This window comes from Rhagoletis zephyria, unplaced genomic scaffold (genome assembly GCF_001687245.7).
Source record: "Rhagoletis zephyria isolate East Lansing unplaced genomic scaffold, Rhagoletis_zephyria_1.1 Rzeph_scaffold_00112, whole genome shotgun sequence".
Taxonomy (NCBI): domain Eukaryota; kingdom Metazoa; phylum Arthropoda; class Insecta; order Diptera; family Tephritidae; genus Rhagoletis; species Rhagoletis zephyria.
Window position 1 is genome coordinate 507,865 of NW_016157196.1, and position 12,038 is coordinate 519,902.

The window sequence follows — 12,038 nt, forward strand, 5'->3', positions numbered from 1 at the left end:
AACGTATTGATCTCTATGTTGGGATTACATACTCTCTAATTAAGGATGCTGCTGTGGTGTAGCGTGCTTCCACAAAATCTTACGAATCTGTTGTTTTAATAACGATTTAACGATTTTTATGCATAAATCTAGATGCCTGGAGTTCAGGGTTACCAAATCTCATTTTTGCCAAAACGGCGATTTAGGCGGTTTTGCAACTGGCCGATGGGCGGTTTTGCAAAAACATCGACGATAAATGATGGTCTGGACATACAACACTGCAAGTTGAGAAAAGCGTTGTAGAATACAATCGCCGTTCGGAGTTGGCGTGAAGCAGTGGGTCCAACCTCTTTGTGTGCCAACATCAACGCGCACGGCGCAAAGAGAAGAAGCTCGGCCAAACACTAATATGTGTGTAAGATCCAAACTATTATTATTATTAGAAATCTTAACATGGGTCGAAATTTGTACTTAAACGATTTTAGAAGTTTTAGCCAGGGGGGATAGGGTTTTATAACTCGAGTTGAATACAGGGATACGCGATCGATTAACAATGCATCGGAAACATCGATATTTTTAATTCGATGCGTCGACTGAATTTGATTAATGACATCGATGTATTTTATTCGACAGAGGACAATTTTGGCGAGCCCGATTCTGATACTTGTGACCACATATTGGACGATTTTAGTCTTTGGAGTGATCGTAGGCTAGTTCCCCGAAATTGGAAAACCAGTAAGACTGTATAAAGCTTTTACGATGAGCTATCAATTTATCTGGGAAGTCCGGTAAGTCGGTCAATGGGCTGATTACAAAATGCAGTTTCGAAAATTATACAATACAGCTTACAAATACTTGACAATGGTAATAAATATAATTCGAATTTTTTACTACAAAATTTTTCAAAATTTTGATTTTTAATAGTATCAAAAAAATATTTTTTTTTTTTTGCAGAAAAAATGGAACTATTATTTTAACTCTCGTATTGGTTTTGTATATCAATCTAAAATGATCGCATTTCAAAAATAGTCTGTTGACTAAGATTTGCCTGATAGTTTATGCTTTGCCAAATCCTTCTTCAAACGATTGCGTAAGTGCACATTCTCCTCACGCAATCGATCCACTTCATCGAGCAGTACCACATTCTCTTTGAAAAGTTTCTGATATCTCTTCACTTCATCCGTCATAGGTCGTCGATTTCTGTTAATCTTCAAAACGCGCTCAATTTGTGCGCGTTGCCGCTGGAATTCATCGCGCACTTCGGCATCCAATGAAATGTGGCGTTTGAGCTCATCATCGCTGGCATGACGTCGAAATAATTCTTTCACCTTCACCACAAGTCGCTGTGGCGAATCTACGTGCGCTGCGACATGATAGATTTCGCTGCAAATGCTTGTGATACATTCTCGTGCGGCGCGCGAGCGGTGCCGTTCCACCTTCAACTCTGCCACATTGCTGAGGTATTTGTCCTTCAGCTCCTTGAGTTGCAACTCCAATTGTATATTGTTCTGATTCAAACCCTGCAGCTCATTCTCCATTTCGAGTATATGCTTTCGCTTGTCGTTGATTTGAAATTCACGCGGCTCTATTTGCGCCTTCAGCTCGGCGATTTTGTGCGACAGCACTTGCTTATATTTGTCCAACTCCTGATTCTTGTGCAATAGCTCCTGTATGCGTTTCTCCTTGGCGTTGATGGCATAATCGCGGTCTGAGATGTCTTTCAGCAAGTCTTCGATGGAGCGTGTTAAACGTCCAATATTCTTTTGTGATTTATTGTGCTCTTCCTTCAATGTTTCCACCTCCTCGAGTAGCTTCTCGATTTCTTTGCTCAGCGTTTGGTATCTCTTTTCCAAAACGCCAGATTTGCCGCGCCACAATTGTGTTGAGTTCTGTTCGTTATTCAATTTATTCTCGTACTGCAATTGCATGTCCACCATGTTGCGATCATTGTCCTCCTCCACTTCGCGACAATACTTAAAGAACTCGATCTTCTTGTCTTGCATCTCCTTCATAAGTTCGCGTATCAATTCTTTGCGTTCGTCCAGCTGCCGTTTGTAGTCCGTTTCCAGTCCCTCCACGGTATCCTGCAGTATGCCAGCCGAGGTTTTCAATCGATTCTCGTAACTCTCGCGCAGCGTTAGCATGCTTTCACGCAAATTGCTAAACTTTTGGTATTCGACCAACATGCGCTCCGAATACTGATTGGCCAAGTTGTCCAGCTGCTTCTTATGTTCATCACGTAAATCATTTATTTGTAAATTTACCTGATTCATCTCCTCGGTGTGTCTTTGCTCAGTCTCATTATTCTTGTTCTTAAGCTCCTCGAGTGCCTGACGGTAGCTACGATGCACCTCGGCCAGTTGTTGACCATCGAATATCTCATTCTGGTTCAGCTGATATTGAAATTCTTCGGCTTGCTGCCGCAAACGCACTTCCAAATTGGCTATCTGTTCATTCTTATCGTGCAGTATGCTACGCGGTATAAGCACCTCTTGGCTACGCATCAAATCCGCATCCATTGATGCCACCTTGCCCTCAATATTATCCATTGCCCATATGGCTAAAGTGCCATTCATTGAAACTGTCAACAGCAACGTGCCATCGTACGAGAAGAAGAGTTTGTTAATTTGGCTGGTAAAGAAGCGAAATAGCGTGCACGATGCACCACCGGCATCCATGAATGGTAACTGAATATTAAATAGATCACCATCTTCATTGCCCACAAACATAATGAGATCCGAACGGGCCAAGCACATATCTGTCAGTGGCGTGCGCACTTTGGAGGGTACGACAATTTCACGCACGATTTCTGAATTTTGAAATTCACGTAATACACCAAGGTTTGTTGCAGCATAGATGGAGAGGGGCTCGCAGAATGTGCAGCAAACGGAACGGTACTCGGTGCCTTTTTGTACGATCTCCTGTACTCGTGAACCAGTTTCGACATCCCACTGATAGATTGCACCCTCTGCGCCCCCAGATATGAGATACTTGTCCGTGGCTGACCAGGAAATAGACAGCACTGTGCCATTGTGACCCTAAAAATGGAAGGTAAATATAGAATTACATACATATTTGTTGATTAGAAATTCGGCAGGGAGAAGTATTAATAAGATTCAAGGTTCTCAATTTAATTCATAACACCTATAAAGTAACGATGAAAAAAGTCATAAAAAGATAAGAACGGATGGTTTATGAAATAGCTGGTGAATACAGACGCGGATCAGATGCGTACAAAACTCTGATGGCTAAAGTAGATAGATAAGATAATGAAGCACGGAGAGGGCGATGGTCCCCTGGACGGGACCAAATACCGAATGTTGCACTTAAAGGGAAAGGAAACCCTTATTCACGAACTATTTTAATGAATTTATTCAGGGAGTATTTCCGCGGATGTGGAAATAACAGAGACCAACAGTGGGCCATTTGAGGGTAGTGCACTACCCTAATATACAAAACTAAAACCTAACTCCTTTAAGAATGTCGAGAAAGCGAGTGTATGTGCTTTGCTGCTTGTTAAGCTGAAGTACTTCTTACATCTTCTCGAACGCTTTTCGAACCATTCTCTCTTGTATCCTCCTGATAATCTTTAACCCCACATGGCACACCTAGGCCTACTGAAACCATCGTGTGGAGTGTGCAAAATCTAATGTCTCTGGATTTCTACTTAGGCTATGTCTAGAAAAATCCTGAACCATCGTTCGGTCTACTATTCGGATTATTCAGACCATTTTTTACCTAATTGAGACTTTAATGACTTTGGATATTTTACCTTCGAAAGATAGCACTTACGGCTATAGTTCTCATTCCGGTAGGGTTATTCTTGGGAAGGAAGTGAAGGCGGTTTTGGTTGAGTTTGTCCGGAGTAGAACCTGTTTGCTGGTCTTCAGTCTACATAGTCATCGTTTAGTGGAGATCCTCGATTTAGTTTGGGCAATGGTTCTTGGTCTGATGCCTCACTCATGGTTCGGTTCAATCAGTTTGTTGAAGAAGATATTAAGAATTCTTCCGATAACGGTAGCGTCAGTCTTTACTGTATACTAGACAGAGTGCATGCCACAAATTGATCTTAACAGCTTATATATTGATTACAAGACTAAACTTATGCTGGAATTCCACTAGGCATTAAATGGCAAAAATTACAAATGACAAAGTCGGGCATTAAAAAATTATCATGTCATTACATACAAAAAATAGTCATTGAGTTCATTTCCACATGGCGTTTTTCTAAATGGCATACATTTTTTGTCATTTCAATACCTAGTGGAAATTCGGCATTATAATTCAAAAATTTAAAATTTGCGTTTCATTTTTTGCTCAAGTTTATACATGTATGTATAACCTGTGACATTGTTTGAAGTTTTGAAAACTAATTTCAGCTTTACAATCAGCGACTCACAGAAACTTTGGATATAAAATTCTTTAAAAATCTCATAATCGCCATACTGAACTTTTGAAAACTGATTTCAGTTATGTAATCAGCGCGTCAAAAAGCCGTTGGAAATCAAATTTATTATTATTGGATCCCTAATTTTGCATATTTTAAAACTGTTTCCAGTTTTAGATACAGAATTTTATAAAAACATTAAAAATCTTTCGTCATTTTGAATCTTTGAAAACTGATTTCGGTTTTGTTATCCACGGCACATAGAACCTTTAGACAAAAAATTTCATAAAAATCTGATGTTTTATAAATCCATCCGCCATTTTGAAGTTTTTAAAACTGATCGCAGTTTAGTAATCAGCGACTCAAAGAACCTTTGGATATGAAATTTTGTAAAAATCCGACAACTCTTTAAAATTTTGAATTTTTTAAAATGGATTTCAGATTTATAATCAGCGACTCAAAGAATCTTCGAATAAAACATTTCATTAAAATCTGAAGTTTAAAAATTCCAACCGCCATTTTTAATTTTTTTAAAACTGATTTCAGCCTTTTAATCAGCGACTCAAAGAACATTTGAATAACAATTTTTTTAAAAGACTGACAATTTTTTAAAATCCCTCGCCATTTTGAATTTTTAAACTGATTTCGATTTTATAATCAGCGACTCAAAGAACTTTTAGATTATTTAAAAACCATCCGCCATATTGAATTTTTGAAAACTGATTTCAGACTCTTAATCCACAATATTCTAATAAACGATTCAGCATAAAGGTTATTAAGGATGGTTTTTCTACATAGAAATTACATGATCTTATGAAACGGCAAAATACGGGTACATTTGTCCCTATTGACTTTCCCAAAATGTTTAATTTTTTGATGGGTGCAAGAAAAGTTAAATTTTGTCGAACGGTGTTATATAGCCATACTTTCCACTCACCTTCAATTGCTTCAAAATTTCCAGATTATATACAGATGTAATGCTTATAACGTTGTCATAAGCAGCCGCCATAAAGTGGCCATAATTCGAGTACTTGACATCTTTGCAGCGTGGAAAGTTGTATGTTTTAACGATCTAAAAAAATGGAAAACCATTATACTAAATATATGTATGTATTTATGTATGCCATGCATTTTCTCTCTCCACCTACATTTAGTTCATCCATAAATATCTGCGTGATGCGCAACTGATCTGAAAAACCAATGGCCGCCATCAATCCCGTTGAATTTAGCTCCACGATATTCACATCCACCTGGAATTTGCGTACCAATTCAACCTTGTCGGTCTCATAGTTCCATATGCGTACAGTTTGATCGCGCGCTAAAATAGCAATAACAACAAGAATAGCAGCGCACTTCATTTCATAGATTGATATTTGTTTTTTTTTTCACTTACATGCCGTCATTATAATGGGCTTCCATGAGCACACCGACATGCTAGTTATTTCCGAAAGGTGTATCCAAGCGCCCAGCGGTTGAAATTGCAACTCTTTGGCCTTCAAAGTTTCCGGCACGATCAGTATGCCAACATAGATTTGCGCATGCTTGGTGGTCGCAATGATTGTCTCTTGACGCGCACAAATCGCAATATTTGTTATCTGATAAGTGTTTTCGGGTGCAAATCCAAAAGGTATAGTCAATATTGTCTTGCGCTCCAACTTGAATTTGGAGACGCGTTCAAATACGAATACCCTATTGAAAATAGCAAAAGCAAAGCCACGTTGAAATGCTGTCATGCATACTACGCGCTCATCATTGAGCTTCAATTCGGTCGGTGTCTTATGCTCCAACTCCTTATTCAATGCATCCTGATCCCACAAAATATCGATAAGTTCGGCATCATGCGCACGCTGTCTCAGCTTTACTTCGCCATTTTCAACCATAATCAGTTCATTTTGGCTGGTGCCAATCAGCAGCAAATCATTGGCAATAAAGTCCATCGAAGTGGTGTAGAAATCGACTTTAACATTGTTGCTAACATTTATGCCTTTCTCAGACTTGGCCATAAATAGTAGGATGCCATCACCAGCTACGACGACCAAAGCGTTATCTTGTGGATTGCAGGCGAAACAGTCTACACTGCCGCGTGCCGTGCTCGCGGTGGGACGTGATTCGATAACGGTGCCAGTCTTGTCCAACATTAACATATATAATGCTTCCTCTGGCGGTTTGGTCAGCACCACTATTGTTTTGCCATCGGCGGTGAATGACATGAAAGATGCTTTGGCAGTGGCATGGGGAAATGGTAGATTGCGTCGCTTTTTGAGTGTTGCCAAGTCGTAAATGGAGATCGATGAACCGCTGTGGGAAGGTAAGAAAAAGCAAGAATTAAGTTTTGATTGAGTGCTTGGGTATTGCAGAGGGAAAAGTGTAAATCTCGCAAAAGTTCTTCAAGATGAATTAGCGCAAATTCCTCCATTATTCAGAAACACACAAAAAAATGTTTCTCAATTTGGAATTATAATCTTAAGTAGCCGTGACTTCATTTTGTTTTTATGCAGGAAACTACAAGAAATTATTGCTTCGTCTTTTGCTGGAAAAGAATAACCTCAAAAGATAAGCATTTTCAGTTAGTATGCTTTCGAAGAATGTCTAGAAGAATTCGCGTTGATTTTTGATTTTTTTTTGCTTACGGTGTTATGCATTTTCTTCTATACAAAGTAGATATGTTCGAAATTTTTTTTTATGAAAGCAATATCCTCGGAAAAAAATTCTGAAAAATTAACGCAAATTCTTGGCCGCTTAAAAATTGCACACCCGGATTTTTCTAGTTCTTGTTTTGAGTATGACCATTTTCTTGTATGACCATTTTCTGAAATCTTGCATGAGGTTTCAAACTTGAGTTACTTCGTTTCTGGCGTGGTGTAAACTATATTTTTTTTAAAAATAAATTTCCTATAAACAAAATAACAAACATACAAAAATAAATTTCGATGCAAGTTTTGGATAAATATGGATACGTATATCGATATTGCCATCGGTGTGCTTGACGTTAAATGTTATCCATATGCACCTATCAGAGCTGCTTAAATTTTAATCCGTTTCCATAAATATTTTGCTGTTATCGATTTTTTTTTTTGATATCTTCATAGTAACCATTAGATATTGCAAAATATTTCGGCATACATACAGTCAGTCAATAAAGTTTAGGTACAGCGAATTTTTTACAATACGGGCAACTATTTTTTAAATATTTTATTTTTCGATAATTTTTTATAAAAATATGGTTAATTCTACAACAATAACCCCAAAAATCAGAGTTCCAAACCTTGTGCAAAATTAAATAAAATTCTGCAAAATTTCATTTAAATATTGCACTTTTTATTTACGCTCTCTAAAAAAAGGTGAGTATGCAGTTTTTTAGCGCATTCAATTTTGGTATAACAAAGTGCAAGTTTGAGGTAGCTAGGACTTACCATTGATTTTTAGCATTTTTTTTTTTTTTGTTGAAGGTGTCGCTCATTTTCTCCATATAAAATAATGTTTGATACCTTCGCGACACCCTCAGCAAAACAATTTCCCAAAAATCAATGGTAAGTCCACTTTATTCCAATCTTTGACAGCAAATGTCAGTTACGTGGTTTTGCAGAACGACGATACGCGGTTTTATATTTTAAGCGACGATATGTATGTAAATATCTATGAAAAGTTTAAGAGGTAACTAATTAAAAATATTATTTTTTGATTAAATTGCATATTTTAAATAAATTTGTGTTTAGTTGGATAAGCGATCACCCGTTTATAGAGTACCAAGAATAGGTACATACTACGACGAAAATGTAGACTTCTCTATTTTAAGCAAACAAAGCGTGGATATAGCAATTTTTATGCCTAAGACCGAAGATATTTCTAATTCTCCAGAATAGTAATGGACAAACACAAAGCCGAACCGTAACTTTTTTTAACTACCCCATTCCTGAAAGCCTATTTCACACAGTTATTAACATTTGAGAAACAATGCCAAATCACTTCTCAGGTGATGTAGCGAACAATGAACACTTCTTCCATTTTTTACAAATAGTTATGTAAAAAATATTTTTATACAATTTTGTCTTACACTTTAGGGCATGTTTCAATAACCGCCAACAGCTTTCGCTGCACACTCATCGCTATATACTCTGGAAATGTATCCTCAGGAAATCTGCATAAGAAATGTAAAATATCGAATTACAAAACGCATTTATTTTTCATTTGCAAATCCATCCCGTACCTAAGGAATCGCTGCTTATTGCTGACATAGTCGTGAAATGCCAGCACTCCTTCCACAGGATAAATCACCTCTTGATATAGATTAAAATGTATATTACCAATGACATCCGTACGCAAACCATAAATATTTTTCGGTCGTATATTAACAGCTGAAGTTGTTAATGCATCGGCCGCACCAGTGGGATCCATGGTGCGGGTATTTGTGTAAAACTAAATCAAAACTGCAGAAAATTCCTTAACATAAATTCAACGAATTCCTTCACTCCCACCAAAACAACATCGCATTGATCGATCAAACACTAGGAAAATCACCAGCGGTTTCGTCGCATACAATGCAAATAAAACGTTTATGAAATTAGCACACAAAATATGACAAGAAAAATATGTACTTGTGTATATATTTATGCCCGTATTGGAAAAATGTATTTTGAAAATTCTAAACTATCAGCTGTTGCGATACAAGTGACGTAGTCAACAAATAAAAGAAAAGTGTTTGAAAAAGTAATAAATAAATGAATACAAACGACTCACTCATAAGCAAGTGTAGCAGCGAGAATAGAGTTATGCGTTTGCCGGGTCGTATGAGTAACAAAAAACTACGCTCTTTCTAAGCGGTCGCCATGGAGGTCGGTGCGTATGAGCAACATGTAATTCATATGTAACGCTTAAGTTCATATGGTTAATATAGTATGGAAATGGCATATCTCACATCGTCGCTGAAATGCAAAAAAGCCAAAACTAACTAAAATTTTGTATTGCCATAAAACGATATAGAGACTTATAATTCGCATCATAATAAAACGAACAGGATTTTTACCACTGCTTGAAAGGCAGTCGGTCTTGATGGCTCATGTTCGTATGATTTTTCGAGGGCATGCGGACGCTCTTGAATCTCAGGTCGTTAAGAAGACTTCCCAAGTAGGGCAGGACTAGGAATCATATCAGATCTATTTTTTGCAGTTTGGACTGATTATTTGCTAGTGAGATTAATTTGGATACCAGGGGAGTATCTATGGACTATATGCAGACTACTCTTGGAAAGATGGGTCTCATATCAGCTCAGCACATGCTGGCCGAAAACCAAAATGTAGGGACTGAAGAATGGGATTCTGCCTGGGTTGTTCCGGTAGGATCCAATACGTAAATCTATTCGATGAAGGATATAAAGCCGAAAAAAGTTCAAGAAACAACAATTAGTTATTTACTTAAAATAAATGAATAAATAAATAGCATATATATTAATGCTAAGTTAAACATTTTATTTTTACTGAAAATATTTTTAACTGAGCTGCCACCTATTTAAAACAAATATGTACATTAGACTGTTCCACCTTACAAGCAAACAAAAAGCAAAAAAAAAGTTCGCTGAACCCCCCTTATTCTAAATTATTTTTGAATTTGATTTGCAGGGCGGCAAATTAGCTGCGCTTGATTGCAGTAGGTTGAATAAGGAAATGAATTAGCAATAATAGTTTACGGGGTGTGCATAGCTCAGTGGTTAGCGCTTCTGCCTTTGCACAACGATCCCTGCCGAAGTCTGATGAGAAGATGTGGTGATCTCCGAAATAGCAGCTATAACTTTTACCGCTTAGACTTTGTTGATTTTTCCATTTTCCCTAATAAACATAATCGTGATACAAAGCTCATTAACAATAGCCGTGTTCCGGACAAACTTTGCTCCTAAAAAATTAAAGTAGTACTAGACTACAGCAAATGACACGCATTTTCATTGCAGTTTACAGTATTTTTAGCATCATTTGTGCAATTAAAGATGCATTTGCCATGTTTTTTGTTCGGAGCAATGCAAAAAAACTCAAGCAAATTACATTACTGCGCACATCTTATAGTTTATTTATATCGTACGCGCGGCTCATTTCGTCAACAAACAAAAAAAAAAAGCAATTGGATACTGCGAACAGCAGAATACGAACGAAATAATGAAGAATGTTGAAGAGTCATTGAAACTTCGGCCAACGCATAAACTCAAACAAAAGATGTCAAAAAATATGCGAAAATAGATTTACATGTGTATATACGTAGATACCCTGCAGCAATAAGGCGGCCAATTTTCCGTTACGGACTAGTACTTCAATGGTTAAAATTTGACTGGTCAGAATTGGACATTTCCTTGCATCGAAAATGTCAGCCTCCGACCAGTCCGCAAGGAACCGACCTAGAGATAAAGGAAAAGTACAGTTTGGCAGTGACAGGGTGGTGTTGTCTTGCAATTCAATAAAAAAAAATTTTAAGAACACCACCCTGTAAATGTCCCAATCGCTTTGTCTGGCCTTCATGCAAAGTGAACATTTGAACACACATTTACATGCGTGGCTGTAGCTCAGTGCGTAGAGATTCTTGCCACTATTTGTTAGCTTTCAGGAGGGTCCCGGTTCAAATGCCGTCAGAAGCAACATGGTTATAAAATGATGAAATTTATTTTTTTTTGTGTTTCCGAATTATGAAAAAGCATCTGCGAAGTGCAGAACGCAATCTTACTCCAACGAAAAAGATCTCCAAAATTGGACTAGTCTAGGACTATCTTACGGTCAGTGGTCATTGGACCGGTCCTTTTCCAATAACACGCCAATGCTAAAAATGACAGTTGAAACCATTGGCAGGAGAATTATGAGGGACTAGTGCTGGTAACAATAAGGACTATCTGAGGGCTAACCTAGGGTGAGTCTNTAGGACTATCTTACGGTCAGTGGTCATTGGACCGGTCCTTTTCCAATAACACGCCAATGCTAAAAATGACAGTTGAAACCATTGGCAGGAGAATTATGAGGGACTAGTGCTGGTAACAATAAGGACTATCTGAGGGCTAACCTAGGGTGAGTCTGAATTGCTGCAGGGTATGTACGTACACATATATGTATAAGAACATCTTTTCCTATTTATAAGCAATAGCGAGCAATGCACTCAAACTGACTTCCAAGCTAAGAAAATAGCAGCAGTGTGCGTTTTTTTTGTGCTCTGTTTATGTGCAACAAGCCATGTTAGGGTAAGGACCGCGACACAGGCTTTCGTAATCCAATGCCAACACAGCTGTTGGCTTCTTAACTTCGTTTGTCGTCTTCGTTGCATGTTGAGTATCTTTTGTGTAATTTAGTTTATTACATACATACATACAGTAAAACTGAGTGAATAATTGAGTTCGCTTGAAAAGCTCTTTGGCTGGCTGAGTGCATGCCAAACTAAAAGTATAAGGAATTAGAAGAGTAGCAGAGGCAACAAGACGATGGCAGAAAATTGTTAGATCCAATCAGTGAAGTTTAAGAATTTAAGAAATTGTAGCGGCTTTATGTCACTTACTTCTGTTAAAATTCAAAAAAGGCTTGCCTAGTAGCCTAATTCAGGTCGTATCCAGTGCTTAGCAGTTGGGCGGAAGATGCACTAAAGTTTCTTTCTGTATACATGTATGCAGGGATGGGCGTTTTTGAATGAATTTTTATTCAAATAAAAAATA

The 12,038-nt window shown here is 37.7% G+C and overlaps 1 protein-coding gene across 1 annotated transcript; it reads right to left on the minus strand.

Moving 5' to 3' along the window:
- Window positions 1-964: 964 nt before the first annotated feature.
- On the minus strand, window positions 965-8,982 carry tous (testes of unusual size). The gene is made up of 6 exons (XM_017634339.1): window positions 8,574-8,982; window positions 8,421-8,504; window positions 5,760-6,664; window positions 5,515-5,684; window positions 5,304-5,438; window positions 965-3,017 (listed from the first exon to the last, which is right to left on the minus strand). The coding sequence occupies exons 1-6, from the start codon at window positions 8,759-8,761 to the stop codon at window positions 1,017-1,019; spliced, it is 3,483 nt and encodes a 1,160-aa protein (XP_017489828.1). The 5' UTR covers window positions 8,762-8,982; the 3' UTR covers window positions 965-1,016.
- Window positions 8,983-12,038: the final 3,056 nt, after the last annotated feature.